We start from the raw sequence: 26,526 nt of genomic DNA, 5'->3' as shown, positions 1-26,526 counted from the left end.
CACACTGATAAAACAAAACAAATACTTGTAAATAGATGGATAGTTTTATTTACAAATAACACAAACATAATATGTATCCATTAAAACAACTGATACACTGCAATATTGTAAGATGAAATGTATTACAAACAGTTTTGTCATATACATCTTGCCGTTCTCCAACACTTAGACAATAAGAACTTACATATTCCGCAAAGTAGGCCACAGTTTTTGATGTACAATCCAGCGTGGTTAAAAATCAACTGCTTATTTTGGAGTTATTTTGTGATAAATTGGAACTATTGCTAGTTTCCATTGAGATACTTTGTTTTTCACTCAGTGTTTTGACAACAGTTGCAGCAGGAGACTGAAGGACCTTGCGAGAAAGCCTCATTCTGCCATCTGTGGGGTCTCGTCCAAAATACTTGACCTGTTACAGGGAAGAATTATTATTGTGTGCTTTTAATAGTTAAGTAAGTGCATATGGCAGATTAAATTGATAACTTCACTAAATCATATTTTTATTGACAATGTTGCAAAAGGCTTTTGCTGAAATGTATCCTTTTTACTTCCTGGTTGGATATGAGCAGCAGATGTGACATATGTACAGGTAATTCTATAACTGTTACTTAGCAACAATATTGTAAACAAGGACCAACGCTTGTTTGATTTACACAATAGTTATTGTTTTACAAATACTTGGCAACACCTTTATTGCGCCTTGTGCATATGGAATTCTGTTTATTGATGATATGCATAAAGGGCTTTCCTTTTAGAACTTAATGCTACCTTCATTTTCTTCACAACAACTTGACTGATGTAAGATAAGATAAGATAAGATATTCCTTTATTGTCCCACATGGGGAAATTTCATTGATGCAACGCAGGTAGATACAGAGGTAAAACGATGCAAAATATAAACCACAGAAACTATCCCATTAAAAAAAATTATTTAATTTAATTAAATTTAAATGTATAATAAAAAAAAAAAAAACTTGTAATAAGTTTATTAAGGAATACCTGGATCTGTTGTCCCACCTCGAGCCCCAAAGCACTTGGATGCTTTATCTGAAACACCAGATAAAAAAAAAATTGTGCATAACAATTTATGCGGAATAGAAAAGGACAAATTTGCTTACCCGTTTGTGATCCAATTGTGAGTTGTGAAGTAAAACAGCACTCATATTTGGATAGAGTTTTACCATGACACCAATGTCCCTGAAGTAGATAACATGTTCATTGTAGAAACATTGAGAAATTATTCACATTAACACCATGGCCTTGATGTTTTGTTTGTGGATTGTTACCTTATTTCAGTGATGGTGGCAGTGTAGACAGCCCCAAACTCCAATATCTGTTCTTGCTAAAACAAAATGAGCCAATAAACAATGAGAATTTCACGCAAAGTCTAAAGCTTATTCAAGTGGTTTACATCATCTTTGCAGATTTCACTGATGAAAACTTGGGCTTCGTGCATCGCGCCTGGTGTTGGAGCAAATACTGAAAATGTCTCTTCATCCATTTGACTTATTGTGACACCTAAACATCGCAAACAAGACGATGACAATGACTTTGTTATCTTTAACATCTTCAAAAATAAAAAAAAATCTTTAATTTGTAAAATACCTGTTCGAGCTTGCAGCCTACGAAGGTTATATCCTCCTGGACCAACAAATCTAGCTCTTCTGGAGACAGGCACTCTCACATTTTCTAGAGATACATTGTGACAATTATGGATGTTGAGTACACCTTATCAGTGTTCAATTTGTGCTACAGTATGTCACCCAAATGCATACCAACAACAGGCCCATTGTCTTTCCTTTTCTCCCTCGGTTTGGCAATACATTTGTTCATTATTCCCAAGATTTCCCTCTTTGCCACTGCAAAACATATACAATTATTACACTTATTAAACATTGTGATAACAAAATACAGTGCTAAATTGTGACAATTCAGTCAACCTGTTGCTTGCTGGATTGCCTCCATTACCACTTTAAGAGGCAGCCCCGGAATTTTTACATCTGCCTTGAGATTTAAAACAAGGAAATTTTAGAATCCAGTTAGAAAATGTGTGGTTGAAATCTTTGCATCAAAAATGATGTTAAATACCTGTAAGGCAGTGATGCCTTTGTTTGTTCCAGCAAGTTTAAAGTCCATGTCTCCAAGGTAATCCTCTATCCCCTGTCAAGATAACAATCCTTTAAGCGTAAGTGTACTATCAGACAGTTAATGTGTGTGTAAAAAACTTAGCGTACAAGTATATCTGTTAGTAATCGGTAGTCATCGATTTCAGAGGCGTTGTTTGGGCTAGGTGTTGATATTAGCCCAATGGCTACACCGGCCACAGCAGACGAAATTGGAACACCTGGGAAATTTTTGTTTTGTGTTACACTTTTCTCAGTTAACTTAAAATTCATATACAGTATTATTTGTAGTGGAAAAAAAGCTTTTAAAATATGAAATACCTGCATCCATCAAAGCTAGGCTACCCCCACATGCCGACGCCATAGATGATGACCCTGAAACAGTACAGACACTAAATATGTCTTAATTTTGTTGAGAAAAATGTTTGAACACTTACCATTGGACTCGAGAACCTCAGCTGTAACTCTAATTGTGAAGGGGAAGTCTTTAGGAATTATTGGACGTAAAGATTTCTCAGCCAGGGCGCCTGAAAATAATAGTAAAGACTTTTTCCCTTCGTATAGTGTCATGATATGATACTTGCAACAAAATACACAAACCATGGCCGAGCTCTCTTCTGTTGAGCCCTCCAGTCCTCCCAATCTCATTTGTTGCATATGGTGGAAACTGTAAAATGTTCAATTAAAATATATTTTTTTCTAATGATTAGTAGAAAAAAAAACTGAGCATTTGACGTGACTTACCTCATAATGGAGCATAAAATTCTTATCTTTAACGCCACTACAGTTATATAAAAAAACATACAATAAAACATGTGTCTATATAAATAATTATATATACAGTAAATATACCTTAGGGCTGTAGTGATGAGGTCAGGTTTAACACTGGATTCTAAGGAATCAAAAGTGACACTACACAGAACCTAGAGTAAAACAGGAAAGAATCCCCTTAAATATTGCTGTATACAAAAGGTAAATATATCTGGATTTAGAAAACTGTATTACAAAGTAAGATACAATCATGAAGAGCATCTCTAAGTTCACCATACTTGTGTTTGGCCTCTTTGGAATAAAGAAGAACCATGAAGTGGTTGAAACAGGTCAACATCACAAGAGATTTTTCTTACAGCAGTCAAACTTCTCCCATCACACCTTGGGGAGAAAAAGAGAGACATATTTCAATTAAGTAAATGATTTCTTTGAGGAAATAAAATATGGTGCCTAGTAGAATACAACCCACCTCTGATATTCATTCAAAATCAAATTGCGAAAAACTTCTTTGCTTACAACATTAAATGATTCTATTATTTCAAATGGCTCTGCTTGAGGAAACTTTTCTATAAAAGAAGAGAAGTGTCATATTACAGATAATTAATAGTTTTACTGATAAAAAGTGCGTGATATGTACCCTTTAGAATCTCCTCTGTCTCAAGTCGGATTTTGTTAATGGTTTCATCCCTAGAAATCTAAAAAATATTTGTGGAAAAATACATATATTATGTATTCAAACTATTCATAACAAAATGTTGGTGTTGTACCTTATCATGGCCATGGTCTCTAAAAACAGCAGAAATCCTTTCTGATGAAACTCTACAAAATATATGATATAGTTGTGAGGTTGTAAAATTGTTTCCCATTCACATATAACTTTGTCAAATGTCGTGGTTATTTAGTAGAAGACAATCTTACTGTCGCACTTTTTCCACCATCTCGTCTGGTACAGAGAAGACTTTAAGAGGAACCCGTTTGGAGACCTTCTGCTCTCGTGCCATCTGTTGAATTGCCTGAATGATCTGCTGAGAGTGTTTAACTCCAACTTTCACAGCATGGCAAAAGTCCTGTTGCAGGACATTCTCCGCTGATGCCTCAATCATCACTGAGACACAAGGAAAGAAAAGTTTCGCAAAACCAGCATGAATTCTGTTTAGCTGTTAGTTAAATACATTTCAAGTATTCATTTTTAAAAGACTCACAAATGCATCATACCTACTTGACTGCTCGGAGCTGCAGCCACAATAAGGTTAAGAGTGCTGGAAGTCATCTCTGCCCGTGTCGGGTTTACCAGTAACTCGCCGTCAATCATGCCTATTCGCACAGCACCTACAAACAAAAGCTAAACTCAATACAAAAGAGAATTCGTAGAAACCATGTTTTGTTTTTTCTCACCAATTGGCCCATGCCATGGGATGTCAGACAACGCCAAAGCCGCAGAAGCTTCAAGACGGATTAGTAAGTACAGTAGATCTTTGTTCACACACATGATATATAATTTAAAACAACTTACCTCCATTTATAGCCAGCACATCAGGGTCATTTACACCATCAACAGCCAGAAGATTGCAGAGGATCTTAAAATTAAAATGATTGATTAACTATCTTATAGAAACTTATATTAATAGAAAAAAATAAAGCTCACCTGTGTATCATAAAAGTAACCAGGAGGGAAGAGTGGTCTAATGGAGCGATCTGAAAGATAAAGGAATTGATAAGATATTTAAATTCAAGACAAATCCCTTCAAATACCAATATCCTACCTATTAATCTACTGGTCAGGATTTCATTATCTGTAGTTCCAAGTTCTCGTCTCAAATAGTTAGTGGGGATTCTTCCTGCAGCCGCTGCTTTCTGTCTGTAGTCTACCTGTACGTGTGAGAAAAGAGTATAAATGTTAGATCAGATTCAGAATCAGATTAAACTAATAGTATTGAGTCAATGTATGTTTAATTAGTAGCTTACTAGTGACAGAAATACAACATACCACAAGAGGCATAAACTGAGATGGAGATGGCTTGATTTTGCTCACAGCTGTCACCATTACAGAGGTATCTCCAAGCTGTTATTGGACAAAGGTAAATGTTATGAAAGGCAATGCTATGTATGCACTAGTCAAGGTCATATTCATTTATTCTGCATCATGGTTTTATTCCACTGAGTTAGTTTTACCTGTACAACAGCAGAACCATCAGCAAATCTGGCAAATCTACCAGAGGAGATCTCAAGCTTTCTACAATAAGAATAAATGTAGTTAATAGGGAGACATAATGAACACTGCAGATGTGTAACTGCAAAGCACAATATACTCACTTTTCACCAAGGTTCACAGTGGTGCTTCTGTGATGTGAGTTGCTGCCATACACACTCTGGTGACATAACCGGGCATAAGCACGGCCAAACGAAGGCCCCAGTCTAAGTAAGTATCTCATAGGTGCTATTATTTAGTAGGCCAGGATTCTTTGAAAAACGGTACCCCCTGTGAGAGCTTTCAGAGTTTCGTTTCACATGCAGGGGCTGCCATGACAGTACGTCACATGTCCGGAAGTACGTCATGTTGTTCGCCCATGTGTTCACCAAAGTCAAAGCGATGAGTTTGATTTTTACATTTTTATTTCATAAAACAGTCCACATTAGTGAACGTTAAATATTTGTTTATTTGTTTTTAATACAGACCAATTTATACAGGCTTAAACAACGCTTATATTTAGATATATATAAAATGCCACTAGATGTCACTGCTTTCTTAGAATTGAATTTATCAGTTTGTAACAGTTTGTATTAAGCTGATCCTTAAAAAAAGATAAAATAATAACAATAATAATTTAACATTTATGTTCATGTTTTACAGGTTGGACCAGAATTTTCCCTAAAGAAAAAAAAGTAGAGTAAAACCTTACTTACTTACTTACTTTAATTATTGTGTAATGGACCAGTGTGATAGGGCAGACACTGCAGCATCCTTGTATGGCCCAGTCTTAATTGATGTTAGACTGATATGCCGAATAATTTTCCATTTACATTTATTTGCTTCTAGCTATATGCCTATAAAGAAGGAAAAGCCCATTTCAAACAATAAAATGTCCTAATAAACAGACACCTATATTTTCTGTGTGAGATTAAACACTTTTGGAGATTCAGAGCCTTTTAGATATTAACACACAAATAGCAAAAAGACATAGAAACATGTTGAAAAAGCTTCAGATGTAGTCATCTGGAAACTGTTTCTAGAAAAACAAATACTTTCGACTTTCAATCAAGAGTTTTTCTCAATCTATGGATCTAGTCTGAGAAGTATTTATCCTACTCTGAGTAGGCCCTACCCACCTGGCAGGACCTAATGATAATAGCCTGTCTTATATTTAACTCAAGAGCATGATACATATCTGAGTTCTCAGACTAGATTGAGAATGACTCTTGGATGAGAGTCGAAACATCTTGTTTTTTTAAAAACAGAGTCCATATGACAACAACTGAATCTTTTTCTTCAATGGAACATTCCTGGATGAATGAGGGATTATACCGACACTTAACAACATGGTTATGTTGAAAGACATACAGTCTTTCAGCATCAAGCTGATCAGTCTCTAGTATTTGCAAGTCTTACATTCCATGTGTTAATATTCAGTATTAAATGAAAATAAATATTATAATGTACTTTTCTCAAAAAAGGACACTCACTACAATGAGTTATCCCTGACTCACACTAAAAGGCAGTTAAAATTCCTGCAGTGCTTTTGCCAACATGAGTGTTTTTCAGGGAATGCTGCGGTGGCTTTTGAGTCAAATGCAAAGGCAATCAAGGAATTATGAACAAGTCAGGATATCTGTGTTCAACTGAAAATGATGACAATATATAACAGTTGGACATCAAAAATAGATTTTCTGTTTTATTTTTGTTGAATTTTTTACTTACTTAGTGTAAATAAATTAACTCAATCCCTAATTTTCCAAGCTTACCCTCATGCAGTTCTTGTTTCAAACATGTTGAGCTGAAAAACAAGCCATAACAAGTACAGTATTGTCAGATAACTGCAGGCAATGGCCCCAAGCTGTAGTACCACAACTGACATAATGTAGATTATGTGGATGAAATGCTGTATTTTTTGTATGTGCTTTTTTTAAAACCCTAAAACCTGTGTCTTGAGAAGGGTACATTGTGTCAATGTTTTAACCTGCTATTGGACAGCATAACTTATTTGTGGCCTTAAGGATGACCCTATTAATCTTTTTTAACCTATATGCCTCTTATTAAGGGAAGTAATCTTTAACCAATCGACTGAGTGCCACAAGCCAAATTGCCAAGTGGCCTACAGACTTGGGAGAAGAACAAGTCTACTTTTTTGAAAAAGCCAGTATTATTTAGGGCAGTCTCTGACATTTCTCAGTCATTCAGGACTTGTATGATATCAAGAACTATAGGCCTTGGCTAAATACCACTGTGCCTCATATTTGCATGTTCAAGATTGCATTTAAATCCATTGGTGGACCTCATGAATCATTTCTTCATGTTGGCTGCACTGACACTGAGCACATTCCTTTTTATTGACCAACACAACAGTTAATTTCAAACTGCTTTGTTGTTTGATTTGCAGACTTTCTGTTGGTTGAATCAACTATGTTGCTGCTGTTGTGATTAGGCTTTACAAAAATAAATCAAATTGAATTGAACTGAATAGAACAAGGTCATGGAAATATTGTGATTTAGGATTGATAGCTATGTCTAACCTACAAAGTAAGTTTAATGTGAAAACAAAAAACAAAATCTAAATGAATGGACACAAATCCTCAAATTTCACCTATAAACAATTAACCCCGACATTTTCCTTATAAATAAAGATAAGACAACCTTTATTAGAGTGTTGCAACGCACAATTCAAGAACAGGACAGATAAGCAAGATAAAAATGTAAGGCTAAAACGTATGTACAATAGTTGGTTATGACTATGGTTGTGTATGGAATATGGACAGAATAAATAGACATAAGTGACATAATTTTGTTATAATATCATATAAAATAAGTGGCTATAGCTTCAGCTTATAGTTAAGAATAAATGTAAAGTAAATTCACTTCATTAAATAGTACCAGAGATAATTCACATAATAGGTATTGCACATATTGTTCTAATTGTTCATATAGTTCCCAACATCTTATATATATATATTAAATGTTTCTTTCCCCAGCTCACACAGCGCCAGGATGCTGTGATGATTGTCCTATTTGGTCATATAGCTACCAACATCTTATATATATATTAAATGTTTCTTTCCCCAGCTCACACAGCGCCAGGATGCTGTGATGATTGTCCTATTTGGTCATATAGCTACCAACATCTTATATATATATTAAATGTTTCTTTCCCCAGCTCACACAGCGCCAGGATGCTGTGATGATTGTCCTATTTGGTCATATAGCTACCAACATCTTATATATATATTAAATGTTTCTTTCCCCAGCTCACACAGCGCCAGGATGCTGTGATGATTGTCCTATTTGGTCATATAGCTACCAACATCTTATATATATATTAAATGTTTCTTTCCCCAGCTCACACAGCGCCAGGATGCTGTGATGATTGTCCTATTTGGTCATATAGCTACCAACATCTTATATATATATTAAATGTTTCTTTCCCCAGCTCACACAGCGCCAGGATGCTGTGATGATTGTCCTATTTTCTGGCTGATGGGAGGCGGAGGCAGAGGCGGTCCTCCGTGTCCTCCAGTCATCCTGCCTCCTCCTCTTCAGTCTGCACCATTTGAACTGAGGCAACGAGGACGCACCGCAGCCGGCTACAAAGACCTTTAATCAACACAATTTACCCTGCACATGGACTATGCACATCTGAATATTTCGACATGGATACTTACGTTTATTTTGAGATGGCACTGGTGTGATTTGATTCAGGATAAGCCCGCGATTGTTCAAATCTTGTCTTTTTGCCGGCAATTTCAGTGATCCAGTGAACTACACCTTAGTAAAAGATCCCCATGAACTGTGTCTAGTCATTTCTATTTGTGGGGAAAAAATAAGTTCAAGCCGTGGGACTACTTTTAGATCCTCCCATTGACTAAAATGTGATTCTCTGCCCTGTCTGCGCGCTAGACAGAGCCACCCAAATATTTAATCCACTGGAGAGCGTCCAAAGGAACGTGGATTTACTACTTCTCAAACCTTTCTACGGAGACGCTTCTTTCTGGGGCTGTTTGCCAAAATGACCATCGCGTTCATGGATTCAAAGAGGAGTGAAGACTAAACAATCAACCCTTTATCTTTTCAAATCAGAGCACATTTTCCACATCAGCTGCACTGGAAAAAATGGAAAACGAGGTTTTTACCCCTTTGCTGGAGCAGTTTATGCTCTCACCCCTTGTCTGCTGGGTAAGCCCATAATTAGCTTCTATAAAGTGCATTTAACACCCTCTTAACTCGTGAATGCACCGTTGTAAGGATTGCTGACTCTTTTTTTCAACACTCATTTGAATTGTGCCATCTATTTTCAGGTGAAGACTGTGGGGCAGCTGACAGTGACAGATGGCACCAAATTGTCGGAATATATTGAATTAGTGGATGGGATTTACCTGAACCAGATCATGCTGGAGATGTAAGTAATTAGACTCTTTTATACACTAGACATGTGCTATTAATCATAACAAAATCTTGACCTATTAACCCACAAACACTTCCAACTGTATGGAAGAGTACATTCTTATTGCTATAGGGAAAAAGGCATTGCTTTCTTTACATAGTGTGTACCAATGGTTGGAAATGGAGGACAAAGTGAATGTAAAAAAGTACAATGTAACCGGGTAAACCTTGTAACGGGGCCAATTCAAGTTCACAAATTGTGGAAAATTGCCACTTGGGATCTGTGAAGTCCTACAATTTGTCCTTGTGCTTCAAAAAGCAGCCATTTTATTTGGATTTTTTGTTGTGTGTGTGTATGTGTATGTGTGTGTGTGTGTGTATGTGTGTGTGTGTGTGTATGTGTGTGTGTGTGTGTATGTGTGTGTGTATGTTTCCAATCTGTTCTAACTGTCAACTGCAGCAGACTCCACGACACCCCGCCCCTTGAGCTGCACCACTCACTTTTCCTCCTGTGCTGGGGATTAGACTAGACACATTTGTTAAGCAGGCAAGACCGCTCTATGTGTGAAGAACAGGGAGATGACACGCTTGATATTATTCATCTTGATTCTTTATATAACATTGGAAGAGTTTAAAATGATGATGGAGGAGTTTCCTTTGTCTGAATCCAGCGTGCTCTTTTCCCATAGATTTTCCACCAATGCCACAAACTACACTGTCAGTATTTGTGACATGTGCCGTCTGTCATAAGATTGTCACATTCAACCACTCCTGAAGGATACAACAGGATGTATATTATACAAGAAACAATGCTGGATAATGGATGGATCTAAATTCAATATGCTAAAACTGGCAGTAGTGTGCAGCAAAAAAACTGTATAGCTACTGCAGGGCTTAACCTAGCCCAAAATACATCATGGGAACATACTGCGAAATGGAAAAAGACTAATTGAAGCTGGAAAATGTCCTTTGCAGCTGTTGCATTTAAGACTTACAGCAACTTCACCACTCTGGCTGTGATGTTCTCGGCTTGGAATTTAATAGGATTTCTGTCTGCAAATAAAAGTAAAGGCTCAGACAGGGATCTTGTGTAGGACTGTGAGTGAGTGGAGTGGTACAGTATGGAGCGACCAGCATGGGGCCAGAATGAGCTGCCCCAGCGGTCGCCTGACAGGATGTTGGGGATTGCCAGTCATTGTGCAGTCTGTGTGTGTGTGTGTGTCTGTGTGCGTGCGTGTGTGTGTCGGTTGGTTCGTTGCGCGCTTGTGTTTGGTTTTGGAGTCATGCAGCTGTTGATGGCTGTCTTGCCCAGGCACACACCCACACAGAGGACCTACAGTATTAAAGGAGGCTGTGAGGCGGCAAGACCTTCATGCTCTTTGTCTCAACTTTCACTTCATTATGTCACACTGTGCACACGCAGTATAATTTTCATACATTTCTCTAGTTCCCGTGGAAGTCTGGTTGATTATTAATACACCAGTTCTTTTCATTCAACAATTATTTTTTTAATTATTATACTGTTTTACTGTCTTTATTAGCAATGGGATGACTGTACTGGACAGGGTTGCATGCACCGTGTATACTAGAACAACCCAGGCTCAACTTTTTGGCTCACCCAAACAAACTCATTCTGCCTGTATCTCTAATTCCGGACAATTGACTAGAGTTGAAAGTATCGAAAATCAGATGCTAATCAATACTGAAATATCAAAACTAGATACTCATTTGTGCAAATACAATATATAATATAATACAATATAAGATAATACATACATACATACATAAACAGGAAAAAATGTGACCTTTCCTGAACCTTTTTTAGAATTATCTCGAGCTTTATCAGTTCTAGCATTAAAAGTTATTTAGTTTGAAAAAATTATAGTCCATTGTTTTATTTATCATTGTTGGTCTTGAAATCAGGTTTGAGTTTGATTTTAGTATCGTGACAACCCTACAATTGACTGTCCCATCTAATCTGAGAGTCAACGCCAACACCCTTGTTTTAACAGTTTGAAAAAATATAAAAATATATATATATATATATATATATATATATTTTTATATTTTTTCATATATATATATATATATATATATATATATATATATATATATATATATATATATATATATATATATATATATATATATATATATATATATATATATATATATATATATATATATATATATATATATATAAAAAGGGTTAGGGTTTCATATATAAAGAAAAATCAGTGACTCGAAGAATTGAAATCTAAATACAAAAAAAACAAAATTGTAAAAGCAATTCTGCCGATTCATGGGTTTCAGGCATTAGGACGTCTTGCTGCTTTGAAAGATATGGCATGACAATGAAAGGCCATTGTCATAGCAATAGCGCTCTTCAAAATATTATATTGTTTGACTGGAGGAAGGTCCTCACAAAATCTGGCTGAAACCCATACATACGTCTGTTGTTCTGGAAATATCTCTCTCTGGCACGGACCATGGGGCATGATGGCAGACAGACTGGCAATGTTGAGAAACACAGAAGACCCCAGGATTATTTAACGGTTTACTGAAACCCAGATGGTACTGCCCCTCCCTATTATACCCCGTGTACAGTGACATAACCTTGCCAATTAGATCTCCTCTTCAGAGCTGTCACACCAAATCGCTCTCCACGTGGCAACCGTGAGCCCAAGTGTCCCATTAGATGTTCTGCCCCTCTGCCCTGGATGGAGGTGCATGCTGGGTCGTTGGCATTTTATTTGGGAGAACTGTTTGGTTCAATTATTGGTTTGTCGATTGCTATTCAGAATATGATACATCATATTCTGTTAGAACACAAAGGCATAGCACCGTGCTATGCCTCTGCCAAGGCTACTGGCTCAGCTGTGTAAGCACACACTCACAGGATGCAGTCTACAATGCTGCTGTCATCACGTCCTTGTAATGACAAAATTGGCTTCTCAGCAGATGATAAAAAGCATAAGGTAATGCACTACTAGATGAAAATGATTTATGAAGCTTAAACATGCACAAACATTAACCTTTTTGGGTATTCTCTTTGAGTTAACTTTTAATCGGTACATGGAAACATGGAATCTAGTAGCATCTCATTACTGTGTCCCTGCTCTTTTCACCAGAGGAGATTCTGCCCTTGTTTTGAGTCTGTGTTGACTTTGTTTAGTCCTTGTTGGCTATAGAGATGTTTGAGATTCCAGGCCCAGATGATGAGAGCATTCAGAGGCTATGTGAGCATGCAGTCTTTTGCTTTTTACCATGGATATTTTGACCAGGCAAAGATGTATATGAACAACAGGAAGCAGCAGCTGTGGCCTTCAGAGAGTATGATCTTAATAAGGTTGTGTTAACGTGGAGCACTCCACATTGAACCCAAGGACACACCAAATCCCAGAGGAATTACAATGCTTATAACGATTTCATTAAAGTCAACCTTTTAGGGCTGTAAGCCTTTAGTTGTTTAGTCAATTAATTGGTCAATGCTGTTTTAGTCAACAATTTTAATTAGTCAACTCATTATTTTTTGATGATTGTGAAGGATTTAAATGTGTGTGTAAATGTGTGAGCCACTCCCCTCAGGCAGGAGGCCACTCCCCTCAGGCAGGAGGCTACGGTCCATCCGGACCAGAACCTCCCGCCACAAGAACAGTTTCTTTCCCTCTGCCGTTGGACTCATGAACACTTCTAAAACACCTAACACAATAATTTAATCACTCACTGCACTGTTCACTTTCTGCACTACATATGTAAATTTAATTGTACATTTTGTGTACATAATAATTCTATTTAAAAAAAAAAAAAAAAATCTTTAATGCATGCCCTTTTTTAATTTACATATCTTGTTTTATCATTGTTCATTTATTTTATGTTGCACAGAATCACCAAAGCAAGTTTGTGAATTTTGTTCATTGGCAATGGCAATAAACCTTTTCTGGTTCTGAGGAAGGAGAATGCATAGTATGAGTTTGCTGGAGGTTTGAGAATGAATTGTCAATTTATTCCTTTTAGAAAAAATATGTAATTTACTACATGTCAGAGCACAGTGAGTTTCTGAGTTCAATATGTGCTTATATTTAAAAAAAAAAAAGTTTCACACTGGCTGATCATTTTGTAGCATTATGTGAAAACAACATTTTCTAGAGTATGATGAGTAATTTTGTTTTACGTTCTCAATTTAGGTGGCCCCTACCTTTGACTCATGGTTATGTTTGCCATTGCTATACTTACACTTTTGAACCAATCGGAAAAGAGGATTTGACAAACCATGGTGTAACATTGATGATAAATATCTTGAAAATGCAGGTTAAAGTTATTCATTAGTAAAATGGGCAGCTGTGGTCACTGCTGTGTCATTCACATGTTCAGATTGCGGTAGCCAATGACATGCATACTGGCCCTTTTACATGTTGAATTTGTTGTCTCTGATGTTTTTAGAAAGGGCTCAGTGAAGTCCATATAAGACAGTGGTCAGGTCGCTTCCAGCCAAGTGGCAATAATAAGTTTAGCCTAGGTCCCTATGGATACAGAGGCAGAGGAATGGGAAGAGGCCCTGAAGAAAGAGCCTGAGACAAAAGCAGGAGAGAAACAAGGCTGTGAAAAAGCCAGGACAAGGAAACTGGCCGATGGGAACCAAATACCACTAGTCACACTTTTACTGCTCTGTTTGTATACTCCTGCTCTCATGAGAGGCACAAATGAGGGGCACAGTGGATATGACTAAACTAAGAACAATGCTACATAGGTTTGGTTGGAATTGATAGTTTTATCTTTTTAGAATGTATACAATATATCTTAGTCAATATATCTCATTGTCAATTAAGCTTTTCTCACAATCTTCATAAACTGTGAATTTGTTGGAATATATTTTGACTGAAAGATGAAAATTTGTAGTGAGCCAAAAAGTAGTGGGTGAGTTTGTTTCTATCTCTATCATCATTCTGCGTCCATTTTGATTAAACATCATTTGGATTGGAATTTGGTGAAATATCTGTTATCCAATATTGGTATTGGTAATGTTTCTCCCGACATTGGTTTAATCTTAATATTTTGACAATAAGATGGCTGTAGGTTTCAGTCGCAACATTTCAGTCACTTTAATCATTTATTTGCACTTCATTATAACTTAACAAACCTCTATGGATCTTGCTTTAAATATTAAAATCTTGACCGATATTTTCCAATACGGTCTTTATATGGTCTAATGGACCATCCTTAATTGTTTGGCCTATAGCTTTTATAGACATCCTACATTAGTTCCCTTTTCAATTTCTGAGCTACACACACTTCCCTTGGCTTCAATCGACTATATTGCAACTACCAATCTTGTTTTTTGCTAGCAAGTTGCACTAAGGTTTAATTCACATCATTACCTCTGTACACATTATAGAAAGTGCAGTCGTCACCCCAGTGAGGATGTATTTTATTGCGCTTTGCTAATTATGCAGTAAAACATTTTATATGGAAATTGCTGTTGACTCCCCATCAAGATTTGTAATTAGGTTGTCGCAGCATATCCCAAAATCTCCCTAATAAGCGCTCATCCCCTCATTGCACAGAGACTCCAGGCACACTCCGATGTTTGGCCTGTGTGGCTTATTGGCTCTATCTGTAACACGTGGCCTGTATTTCTCTTTGTGATCCTACCCAGGCCAGAGTGTGTGTGAGTGCGGCCGGGCATGTGCGTGAATGCCCAAGCTGACTTTAATGTAGGCTGTCAGATATAGGCTACCGCTGCTCTCCAACCCACGCAGCCAATCAGAGCTCGCAGATGAGAGTGGAAAGCGCGATGGCCGCCAGGCTTCAACATAGTAAGACTACACAGAGGCTATTGACGGCACTGATGTTGCGGATTATCGACTTGCTGTCTGGACAACTTGCAGACTGCAGTCTGTTTTTTAATACTATTTGTCCAGTTTAAGTCCTAATACTACTGTATCAGCATGACCAGGTAGGGGGCATATCTGGAATCCCCTTGCATATTATCGCAATCATTGGTGTAAAAGCAGGCGGGAGGGGGAGATGGCCCAGTGCATGCGTTATGAGCCAGGGAAATATGTTTGAATGTGTTTTTTATGGCCACATATTGCACACTGAGAATGTGGATGGAGTTCCACATAAGTGTCATCCACTCGTCTTTCTATGTCACGCACCTTCGACACCACATTGCCCTTCTCTCTCTGATGGGATTAGAACATCTACAGTGCTTTTTAATTAAGGGTTAAATGGACCCCCTACCATGGCTGTTGAAAGGGGTTGAGTCGTGTGTGTGTGTGTGCGGGGGATGACGGAGGCATGTGGCCATTCATTTAGACCTGCATTAAAAGCAGCAGTGTGTCGCCTTGATTAGGCCGATTGTGAGGGCGGAGGGTGAGAAGGCTAATTAACACATCCACTGTGCAGCCAGACACAATGCTTTTTGCCATTACATTTATCTATCCTATAGGAAGAGAGTGAGGCATTGTAATTAGGTCTATGTCATTCAACTGGAGTCCCAAGTGACCATCAACTGAACTGCATGTCCTTGAAAAGCAGAGTCCTTCACCTTTTCTCCTCTTCACCAGTTCAAGGAAAGGAATGGAATAAAAACATGTTATGTCATATTGAGGGCTTACATGAAAATACATCATAATATAGTAGCATCATACATTTCCAGACAAGTGTCCAGATGCAGTCATGAACACGTATGCATGATTTCACAGATGTACAGGCATGTGACTCTCCTCCCCCCATCTTGGTGCAGGTTGACCCCCTTATATAGGTCATGGAACGTACAAGCTTTGATCTTTGTAGAAAACATTATCCTCTCAAATGCCAGCCAGTATCAGTCTGCGCCGCCATGTGTTAAAGGTGTTTTATGTAGCAAATTGAGCTTCTGTACTGTTAGCTAGATGTTAGCTACAGTGTTCTTTTTGCACATTGCAACATTTGTCCGTTAATTATTAATTGGATTGTAAATGTTTTAGTATTTTCTATGGTTGAAGCTATGTTTTGTTGCCCTTTTTGTAATTTATTCTGTAGCATGTTGCAGAAATCTCACAAAAGCTATATTTTGATCCACCTTTTTCATTTTTCTTATTATAAACTGACGCTCAATACCCTACTCGCAAATGGTGCACCCCAGAGCACATGTCTTTTCTTTATCAAACTAAACCCACTTAAACCCTACAGATCCCAGTCAGTCTGAAGTCTGCTGGTTTGGAGGTCAACTTCCCTGAAGCATATGTAGATATCAAAGGCTACAATTCATGTTTACGTCTGAAGCTTGGTGTTCACATTCACTCATTATTTACATAGAATTCTTGCAAAAGTCTAAAATTATACTCTCTTTTGCTACCATAATAAGTAACTGAAACATAACTGGAATCTTTGTGGTGTTCTCATGACCTCTGTTTAGCCGAAATGTTATGCATTCCACAAAGCAGGCACATGTTTTGACTGTTCGGTTAGCTTTTCAGTTTGCAAGGGTGCTGTTGGATATTTATGCAAAAGTATGTATTTAATCTTAAAATATGCAAATGCGATCTTTGTTTGTATGTGATAAGAGCGCCTGAGCATGTGGTACTCTGTGTGAGAGGAATGTCTATGAGACTCCCTCAAACAAGTTGACACCCGTGATAACATTGCTCTTCATGCATTCTCCTTCTATGCCCCTGAGGCACAAGGCAATTAAACATATACTTCTTATAAGAATGTAAAAAAAAGGGAAATTTCCAAGCAATAAAAGTATTCAGGAGGAATTTATTGCTCAGTTTTCCCTAAAGGTTCCATCTGTGTAAATAAAGACATCCCTTTGCCCTTATGTAAACTATAGGGTCCCCTGTCACTCTGATGTGAACAACTTAGACCAAAACCCTAATCTACACAGTCAATATTGTGTCAAACTGAGAAACTTGAATCATGTTCATTTGCACCTCGGTGTCTGGAAATTATTATACCGGTAATCTTTTTTTGATTCATATACATTGCATCTTTTGTAATGAAAATATCTGTGTTTTTCAGAAATCCCAAGGCTACAGTGCAAAGGACCAACAAGAAAGTGAACAACGACTCGACGCTTAGGATCCAGAATCTGTCCATTCTTATCAGGCAGATCAAAGCCTTTTATCAGGTAAGGTTTATTGTTTACCCACTACTGGAAAATGTGACTTGTAAAACACAACACACATTTGTAGAATTTAGCTGTAAAGATGTCAGCCATAACCAAACTTGATCTAGCTACTTGTCTCAATTAGTTACCAAATATCCCAAAATAATTGTTTAAATGTGTCAATTGTTTAGTTTCCTTATGGCAAAGTTAATTGAAAGTGTTTAGATTTTTTTTCCACGATAAAAAACAATGTAAAAGATAAATTGCTGAAGTTAACAAACTATTTAGCTCTCAGCAATGGGACAAGATCTTATGCCACAAGATCCTGCGAGATGAAATTGTCACATGTGAAAAATTATTTTAAGATTATTTTTCTCTGTTTACTTTTGGCTTGGATAAATTGGGTTAGCGCTGGTGAGTTATATCTTTTGAGAAGTCATAGTTCCAAAAAGCAGTGCTACATTGACAATGAAATGCAGGCTTGTGCAGTACATGTAAGTAGAGAATGACGTGTGGCTGTGTGTGTGATGTGGTCCAGTGACTCCTTCCAGATGCTGAGTAAAACACTGAGAGGTGATACTTCCATGATGCAGTCCCATATGTGGCTCTGACTCTCCTTTGCTGCTCTCATTAATTTGTTGTTCACTCAATGTTTGGGCAACATTTTTCTCAGATGAACTCCTGTGGCAAAAATCCCATCAATTTTACATGCTTTTGTGAGAGCCTCTTTGTACCATACTTTTACTTTCTCACTGTTTGCACATACTTTAGGAAACATATGTTATCATGTCAATCACAACTTAATCTGATCAGTACTAGTTTTATGTCTCAGTGAAACCTCATCTTCACTTCACTTAGACTTCCTCTGTCAGATACTAATACTATACCTATACTACACTATAAATATAGTATGGAAACTAGATACTCATTTTACTTAATTATCAATATAATACAAAAAAATTAAATCACAAAAACAGGACAAGATTTGACCTTTTACTGAACAGTTTTAGAATGGTCTTGAACTTTATCAGAACTAGTATAAGTGAGTATACATGAGTTACCATTATTATTACCATAGTTATTGAGCAAGCAAACAAAATGACAGGAAAAACCTCTCTGACACTGAAAGGAGGGCTAAAACCATCACAGCTGGACCCATCAGGACGACTGTATGAAGTTCCAAAGGCCCAGAAAAATATAAGAACTCATTTGTCCCTATTGCACTTTTAAATTAGACCTAGTCACTATAGCCTATGTATTTATTTATTAATATTTTTAAATCTGCAGTTGACTAAATGAATGTATTTTTGAAACACGTCAAAGACAATTTTCTATACTATGTCTTTGTGTTTAAGACAATAGACTGTACTTTTTAAAGGGGCATTGCTTGCTATCATTGTGGTATCGACATCAGTACCGAGTATCAAGCCTCTTCCTCAATGCCAAAATAGAGTTCCATAACAATAATTCTTGATGCTCAATTCTTTCTATATCTGATTTTTGCTCATTCAATTAATGGCAGTTTTTTTTTTTTTTTTTGTATAACCGAATTGTGTGCAAAATGTAGAATATTCACTAATTGACTTGTCTTTTTGCAAGAACGCACAAGTTTATAATTGCATGCATTATTTTGTACTGTTGACAAAGTGTAATCCCGGTGAATTAAGCATGAGTCATTCTGTCTAGTTCAGTCTGAGATGGCCAGGCAGTTTGCTGACAAAGACCGAGATTTCCCACACTTCCACTTAGAACTCTGACCCATATCTTCAGGGCTTGTGCTCAGGCCAAGATGAAGGGTTACTCATTAAAACATTAAAACATTAAGAAAAATGTGAGATAGTTGAATTGTACATGTTCTCTACTACTATTCTTTTTCTTCCTTTATGTATCTGAAACTGTAGATCAGTGATGAGCAGAATAGGCCCATTTCATCAAATCTAGCTTTCCTTTGAATTTTAGCTTGAACTTGAAAAACTTGAGAGTTCCTTTTTAATATATTGTCAATAAAATCTGTCAGGAGGAAAAGGTCAGATTTAAGAAGAAAAGCAAAACGTATAACTGTAGTAATAGATGTTCCAAAACTGTTCTATCACTGTCATTTTCTCCCTCCACATTTTGAACGGTTCTGAATCGTCACAATATTTCTGAACCTTATTAATTAAACCATGATTTTTTTTTTGCCTCACTACTTACTATCCCGTAAATCCTCTGACTGGATAGAATGAAACGGTTGTACAGGCTCATCGTAGTTGGTTCAAATGGCTGGGCGAATGATCTGTCAGAGAGTTGGTGTGAGCCCAAGGTTAAGCGGTGATCGGTCAGTGGATGATGAGATGATGGCGGCATTAACCAGACTGGCACTGGTCACAAAGGTCTGACTTGCCAAACTGCGTGAGGTTTTTCAAACGCTACTTGGTCAAATGCACAATCTAATGTTTATGTGAATAGGGCAATAACGCAACAATGCCACTCTTGTTCCTAGACTGTGTTTTGTTAATCCTGTCTGTTTATCCCTGGCCGAGTCCTTTTGTTGAGGACCAGAGAAGACCACCTGCAGAATGACCCTCCCCACAGTCACCAGTTGGCTGCCCTCTGGTTGCCCTCTGAGGGTCTTAAATAGCCATTGATCATTACAAGTGAGCATTTGAAAGTAGACTGCTTGAGTTTCATTGCAACAGTCTCAAGTTTGTGTTTTGACTAGTGTGAGGGAACGTCGGATTTGTTTCTTTTTTTCCCAGCCAATACCGATATCCAATATTTGTCATGCAGTTGAGGCCTGAAAAAATCTTTGTAGATGGCTGTATCAATATTCTAAATCAGGTCCACAATATATTTAAAACATTTGGATTGAGCAGCTTATAAAACAATGCTGAACATAAGTAGAACAAGAAACCATTGCCAAAATGGGTAAGCAGAGGCAAAAAGCTCTGGCATTACAAATTATAATTACTGGTAGTTTTATTTAACAATTGCTCTTCTCACTAATCAGATATTTTCCATATTGCTCTTGAAAAAAGCCTCGTATATTGGGCAGTTACCAAAATATGGGGAATATTAATAAACCAAACTGCCCTATTAATTTTGCCAAAAATAGTCCCTTTGTGGATCTTTTATGAAATACTATTGATGTGGCGTTCTCTTCTTGTGGTAACTTCGCTTACTCGTCTCCCATTTCCGTGACCATCTGGAGGGAAACAGACCCAGACCCCAACTAATGGGCTTAGCAGGTCTTTAGGTAACTGTACCGCTCAGCACTTTCTTCATTAAATTGTTGTACGAGCTTTACAAGCCCCATTGCGTTCCATTTGGTGCATATAGACACCTTTTATAAGTGATGGGATTTGCAGTGTAGTTTAAAATGGGGGCACCATATTGCAAGTGAACATATATTATTCTTAAGACCTTCTTAAGATTCTTAAGAAGCTGCAAATCAACCTGTAAATGTCACAGTAATTGTATAAAGCAAATCTGCATAAATAATCAAATGGTGTTTTTTGTTGCTGTTTTTTTACACTGTAGTACTTATTGTAACATGAGTAAATTTTCTAATTTATGGTTTCGTGCTGTGGAGATTGTGTAGGTGTAATTTACTATGTCCAGACCAGCTTTGATTTCCCAGTATGGTGTATAGATCAGTGAAGAGCTGTGACCACATGGGACGATTGAGCTATAACGTTTAAGCTTTCACCCTTTTTGCGTGAATACCCTTCAGTCAGTGAGTCCAATAGAATATTACTTTTTCGGTTACTTATTGTATTCCAAACACCAAAGTCCACTGGAAAATCTAGATTTCTCTCTCAATGATCAGGCAAAATGTGATCCTGGCTTCTGTTTAATTTAGTGGCCTTGGTCTTTTACTTCTGAGCAAAGTAATGCTGACCAGTAACCAGTAAAGATCTGCTTTTCTACTGAAAATGTTTCATATTTCAAAAATTACCTGGACTTGAATTAATCATGTTCAAATTGAAGATTGATATTTACATATAACAATCACTTTTTTTTGTGATGTTTTTTTATTGAGTTTTGATTTTTTTGGTCTGATTCTGCTGTGATTCTTCTTTCATAATTTTCTCTGTTAGTTCCTCCTTTTGAACTTTAACCATGACTTGCAAAACATTAAATAAAGCCGTGTCTGTCCTCATTTGCCTGGCATTTTTCTCGGGGTGTGGTATAAAGTGCTGTGTTTTGACTCTAACGCTAACAGAGGCCACCATTCATACCTCCCCAGTTACTTTGGCTTTCCCTGGCATCTTTAGCATCTGAGCCCCTCTGTGCTATAACCGCTCTGTTTTAGCACATTGAACATTTCTGCTGCCCATTACACTGTGGTCAGAGGGTTGTCCATAGATTTAAACAACAACATGTAACCTTTTCTGACTGTTTTTTTTTTTTTTGTTGGCTGTGTCTTGCGTGCGTGAGAAATGGGGGGTTGATCATTTCCTTCCTTGTTGACCAAAATCTACACAAAGCTGCTCTGTTTTCTGTTTTTATTTTTTTTAAATTGTGACACATTGCTAGTCAGCTTGAAGTGTATTTTCTTATGCCAACAGCCTCAAATGCAGAGATCTTTACACAACTTTGCTTTCAGGCTCTGATTAATTTTATAGCTTTTCATTAAGTGAGTCACATTTGCCATGTACATTTTTTATTTGTTTCCTCTTGCGTTCGTGAGGTTCGCATGACTTTATGGGACACGTGCCTGTTCTGTGACTGCGAGCTGACAGTCTTTAGTCATGCACGCTCACATGCTGTTGTTCACCTACACCAATTGAGGAATAAATGGTGTGAGCACTTTTGTCAAATGTTGTTTTTTGTCCAGATGGCTTGGGAACAAATGTAATTTCTTATGAAGATTGTCAAGATGACTGATTTACCGGTCGTTTTTTATTTCACTACTTTTACATCATAGTGCATGATATTGACAAAGGAATCGAATTATTTTTGGGGAGTAACCCGTAATGATCGTCAGACTATTATATCTATCCAACAGAAATGTGTTATAACATGTCTTTAAATGTATTAGTTGAGGTTTAATTATCAGACAAATGTGAAATGTCTGTAAGATTACTAACTCTAGTGTAGAAATATCACTTTAGACCCTTATTTTTAGCTTTACCAGCTCTTTTTGTAGCATTTTTTACTACAAATGATAGACTTGATATTCAAATTGTGCATATCTTCAAAACAACATTCATGATATCATTTGTATTGATATAATCTGCCCACATCTACTTGTAACAACATGAATCGAGGGAGCTGTACTGTACGCTCTCAGTTAGTAGACTTCTATATTAGAAGCCCATAACCCCAAATGCTGGAGTTTGATAAAGTGAACAGGAAGCAGTGTTTAGGATAGTTTTCACATGTTTCACAGGTTCCCTCATGATGCAGCAGGAGTTCTTTTCAAAGTGACTCACAGATGCATGAAAAGGAAGCCTGATACATGGTTCCTCTTTTCCAACAACAACAGCAGGGTAGAGCGCGCAGGATTTATTATTCAAACCTGAAATACAAGATAACAATGTTTCTATAGGCCAGGAGTTTTGAAACTTATTTGACAAGTTGACTTTTCACTTCTCCTCTCAAAACTGTAAAACTACATTGTAATATTGTTAAACACAATGTTTAGAAATAAACATGGACCGGACAAAATGGGACCAGTACTTGACTTATGTCCGCCGTTATTTGTGTCATTATAATTATATTTTTTGTAGTGCTCTCTGTTCATGTTCTATGTTTTGTGTTTTTCGATAAATAAAAAAAATGCAAAAAGGCAAATAAATAAATTAAATAAACATGAACCATATTTCTAAATTGAAAAATAAGCTTTTATCATCGGTTACTGTTGAATTATAACTGATCCAAAAATGACTTTCCAAAAGGGTTAGTCAATTATTGATTGATATTGATTTTAGGCTTCATCAAGGGAGCCGTATATTGTGTAGTCTCTTACTGTATGTGCTTGTAAGTGTTTGTATGTATGAAGTGGTGCCTGGGGTAATGTTAAGGGGCACTCAGGACCTCCCCAGCCCACCTGCCTCCACCTTTGAGCCGAGCAGCAGGATCAACTCGTTAAGGCTTTTGTAGAAACGATAGATAACACTGGTTGAACAAAAGGAACAGTGCAGTAATGGTTCATTTTCTCCTCCTCCTTGTGTCGGAGATGATCTGTCCATCTGTCAGACACGAGACTCCACTGCTGTTCACCGCAGCAACTGTTAGGTGTGGCTTTTGACCCTGCTGTCATTTACGTCTGAAAGTTCACTTGTGATCTTTGTTAGGGAGGGACTCATTGGCACCGACTTTTGATGATTTTGTCATCCAATTATTTTCATGATCAGTAGTAGGACTGCACAACATATTGCAAAACTATTGATTTTGCACTATTGGCTAATGCAGTTATCAATATTCATCAAACTGTGAAAGTGAAACTGGACTGGACCACCCAAGCACAACCAGAGTTCTGCTTTCGGCTCTTATTTTGTGGTTGACAATAATTTAACTTAAAATGACACCACTGTGCGCTGTCTGCAGCTGGTATTTGTTACAAAGTGCTCCTTTTACCAAAACAAAAATTCTGGTACCCCAGCTTTAGTTTTTATTTTGACAGTTTGACAACCGTAATACCTTTATGCATAGACATACTGGTATTTGTTCTAATATAACTGAATTCACTGAATTCAAATAGGGCGACACGATTTGGGATGAATATTTTAATATTGCAATTGGGATTAGATTTGCAATTTATGTTTTAATAATAGGATAATTTGTTTAAAGCTCACATTTTCAGCACGTCCTGTAGAAGTGACAAAGAGGCTGAAAAAGACCTGAACTGGCAAACGAAAAAATAATCACATGTATATTTGTACAGATCTAAGCAGGATAATTTGCTTTGGAAATCTTAGGTTTTCAAAAAGTGCAGCGTTTGCGGTTTACTAATTGCGTCGATTCAAATTGCAATTTTGATTTGATTGCAGTTAATCTTGCAGCCGTAGTCAAATAATGCAATAATATCAATATTGCAGAGCACAACCATTTCCAATATCGTACAACTCTAATCAGTAGAACTGAAAAAATGCATAATATCAAAACTAATCGATCATTGGAATATATGTCTGTTAATTTAGTAATTGACTCCATGTTATCTCCATTAACACAAACTCCACAACATGCTATGTGCAGAGGTTTTAGGACGCAGCTCTAAATCACATTCACATCCTCTCAAAACAAATCCTCTTACTAACATGTGGTGTTTTTTATGTATAATTATTGGCCCAGTACGGCTTGATTAAACTGGATCCCATGCAGTGGAAATGGAAGTCGAAGTCCTGTTGCATTTGACCTGATTGAGTTCTAACACATTTGAGAACAATGGAGAGGAACCGTGGGTGACAGTTATAGACATTTTACAGTATGTTTATCATTTAGTGTCTGTGTACTGACTCTGAGAGAAACGGGAAGCATGCCTCTTCCTATTGTTAGTGGAAATAACCCTTCATGACGATAATCTGTGCAGTTTTTCAGCGGTAGAGAAGTCCGCAGTGCTGAACCCTGGAGAGACGCCGTGTGTATGTGCAAACAACGTGTGAGAGTACAGTATGTGTGAGGCTATGCGCTTTTTTTTGTACATGCATTACCGTGCGTGTCGGACTGGTGAGGTTTGGGAAGATAAACCCCTCGCGTGGTTTCTATGGTAACCCTCTAGTTCTGCAGAATGGGTGTGATTCAAGCTTTCAGGGTTCAGCAGCACATGCAAAGGCGAACGCACAATTAGCCCCCTGTTACAACCACGCCAGCAGCGGAACTATCGCTTTGGTGGAAGGATGGGAAAGACTTGTACAGAGAGAGGTGTGTGTTTTAACAGTCCAAGTGTTTGTGAGGTTAAAACACTGCAGCCTTATAACCTCCACACTGACCCCAATTTAGCTCCCAGCTGTATCTACTGTAAGGGATGAGCTGTCTCGCCCTTGACATTCAGCGCCGCAGTGGCACAGTGTGTAGGAGGAACGCCGGAGCCCTTCTCCAGGCGACAACGGTTCAGCCAAATTTCTGTTGTCCGCAGTAAGCATTTCTGTCAGTGGATGGTTGTAAACAATAGAGCAGTTATCTTTGTATGACAAAATCATCATACAAATTTGACTTATATTAATAATATTCATATTCTATTATGTTAATCAAAACAAATGTGTTAGTTGAAGTTTAATTATTAGACAAGGGTGAAATGTCAAAAGCATAAAATATTAAAATGAATCGCAAAACTGGGATCTCACCTTATTATTTGAAAGTTAACGTAACTTTTTAAAATGTTCACTTTTTTGTAGCATTTTTCACGCAGTAAACATCATACTTAATATTATATATTTGCATATCTTAATAACAATATATACAATATATTGCCCATCTTTACTCGCATTTGTCTGAAATATCTTTCACAAAATCTCGATTTGATGTGCATTTTTGTGTCATATATTTTAAGGACGGGCCCTCGCTTATATTGCGCACTAGTGTTAGGATACTAAATGATATTGCAGACATAATAAAAATATATTGTGTTAAAATTGCTATTAGAGTATACACAACTTGAATGTAGAGTGACAAACCCGCCAACACGCCTTTTTAGAATGGTAAAACAAGTCTAATATCTGCTAAATGGTAGTATTCATAAAGTTGCTTTTAGAATTTATGATTTGGTCTGTTGTCTTGTGATTCAAATTTGCCTGAAGATAATAATTGGGATTTTTCTCTTGGGTTGTATGGTGATGCTTGTCTAGATTGTATCTGTCAATATTTCAAGATGTTGCCAAATTGTATTGTTTTTTGCAGAATTTTAAATAAATAGATGATGATTATGACTTGAAGCCCAAAGAGACAAAGTGAAGTGTGTACATTTGCCTGTATTTGACATACCTCTTTCTTAACCACCGTCCTCATGATCTATCAATCCAAGT

General features: G+C 37.2%; 2 protein-coding genes across 9 annotated transcripts in view; one reads left to right on the top strand and one right to left on the bottom strand.

Annotated features, from left to right (window-relative positions):
• Positions 1-22: 22 nt before the first annotated feature.
• Positions 23-5,431, bottom strand: pnpt1 (polyribonucleotide nucleotidyltransferase 1, mitochondrial). Its single transcript, XM_072436729.1, has 28 exons — positions 5,208-5,431; positions 5,067-5,127; positions 4,882-4,956; positions 4,658-4,763; positions 4,540-4,589; positions 4,408-4,471; positions 4,290-4,337; positions 4,110-4,223; positions 3,813-3,999; positions 3,662-3,713; positions 3,532-3,589; positions 3,364-3,460; positions 3,173-3,275; positions 2,976-3,046; positions 2,868-2,904; positions 2,724-2,790; positions 2,561-2,650; positions 2,445-2,498; positions 2,235-2,344; positions 2,089-2,160; positions 1,941-2,004; positions 1,776-1,859; positions 1,606-1,689; positions 1,412-1,518; positions 1,287-1,342; positions 1,119-1,197; positions 1,000-1,047; positions 23-409 (listed from the first exon to the last, which is right to left on the bottom strand). The coding sequence occupies exons 1-28, from the start codon at positions 5,324-5,326 to the stop codon at positions 239-241; spliced, it is 2,328 nt and encodes a 775-aa protein (XP_072292830.1). The 5' UTR covers positions 5,327-5,431; the 3' UTR covers positions 23-238.
• A 3,471-nt stretch (positions 5,432-8,902) lies between these two features.
• The window catches only part of ccdc88ab (coiled-coil domain containing 88Ab), a 47,283-nt gene continuing 29,659 nt past the window's right edge, over positions 8,903-26,526 (top strand). For 5 of the 8 annotated variants that reach the window (XM_072436409.1, XM_072436407.1, XM_072436408.1 and 2 more), the window contains exons 1-3: positions 8,903-9,276; positions 9,399-9,499; positions 17,491-17,599. In XM_072436409.1, coding sequence (XP_072292510.1) covers positions 9,214-9,276; positions 9,399-9,499; positions 17,491-17,599 — 273 coding nt within the window. In that variant the 5' untranslated portion in view covers positions 8,903-9,213. The remainder of the gene's footprint in view (positions 9,277-9,398; positions 9,500-17,490; positions 17,600-26,526) is intronic. The other 3 variants (XM_072436413.1, XM_072436411.1, XM_072436410.1) reach the window with 1 other exon arrangement.

Source organism: Eucyclogobius newberryi, unplaced genomic scaffold, assembly GCF_026437365.1.
Source record: "Eucyclogobius newberryi isolate DKJ021-1_F unplaced genomic scaffold, fEucNew1.0.hap1 SCAF_8, whole genome shotgun sequence".
Classification (NCBI taxonomy): domain Eukaryota; kingdom Metazoa; phylum Chordata; class Actinopteri; order Gobiiformes; family Gobiidae; genus Eucyclogobius; species Eucyclogobius newberryi.
Note: the sequence above shows the minus strand (reverse complement) of the source record. Positions and strands in the feature narration are given on the sequence as shown.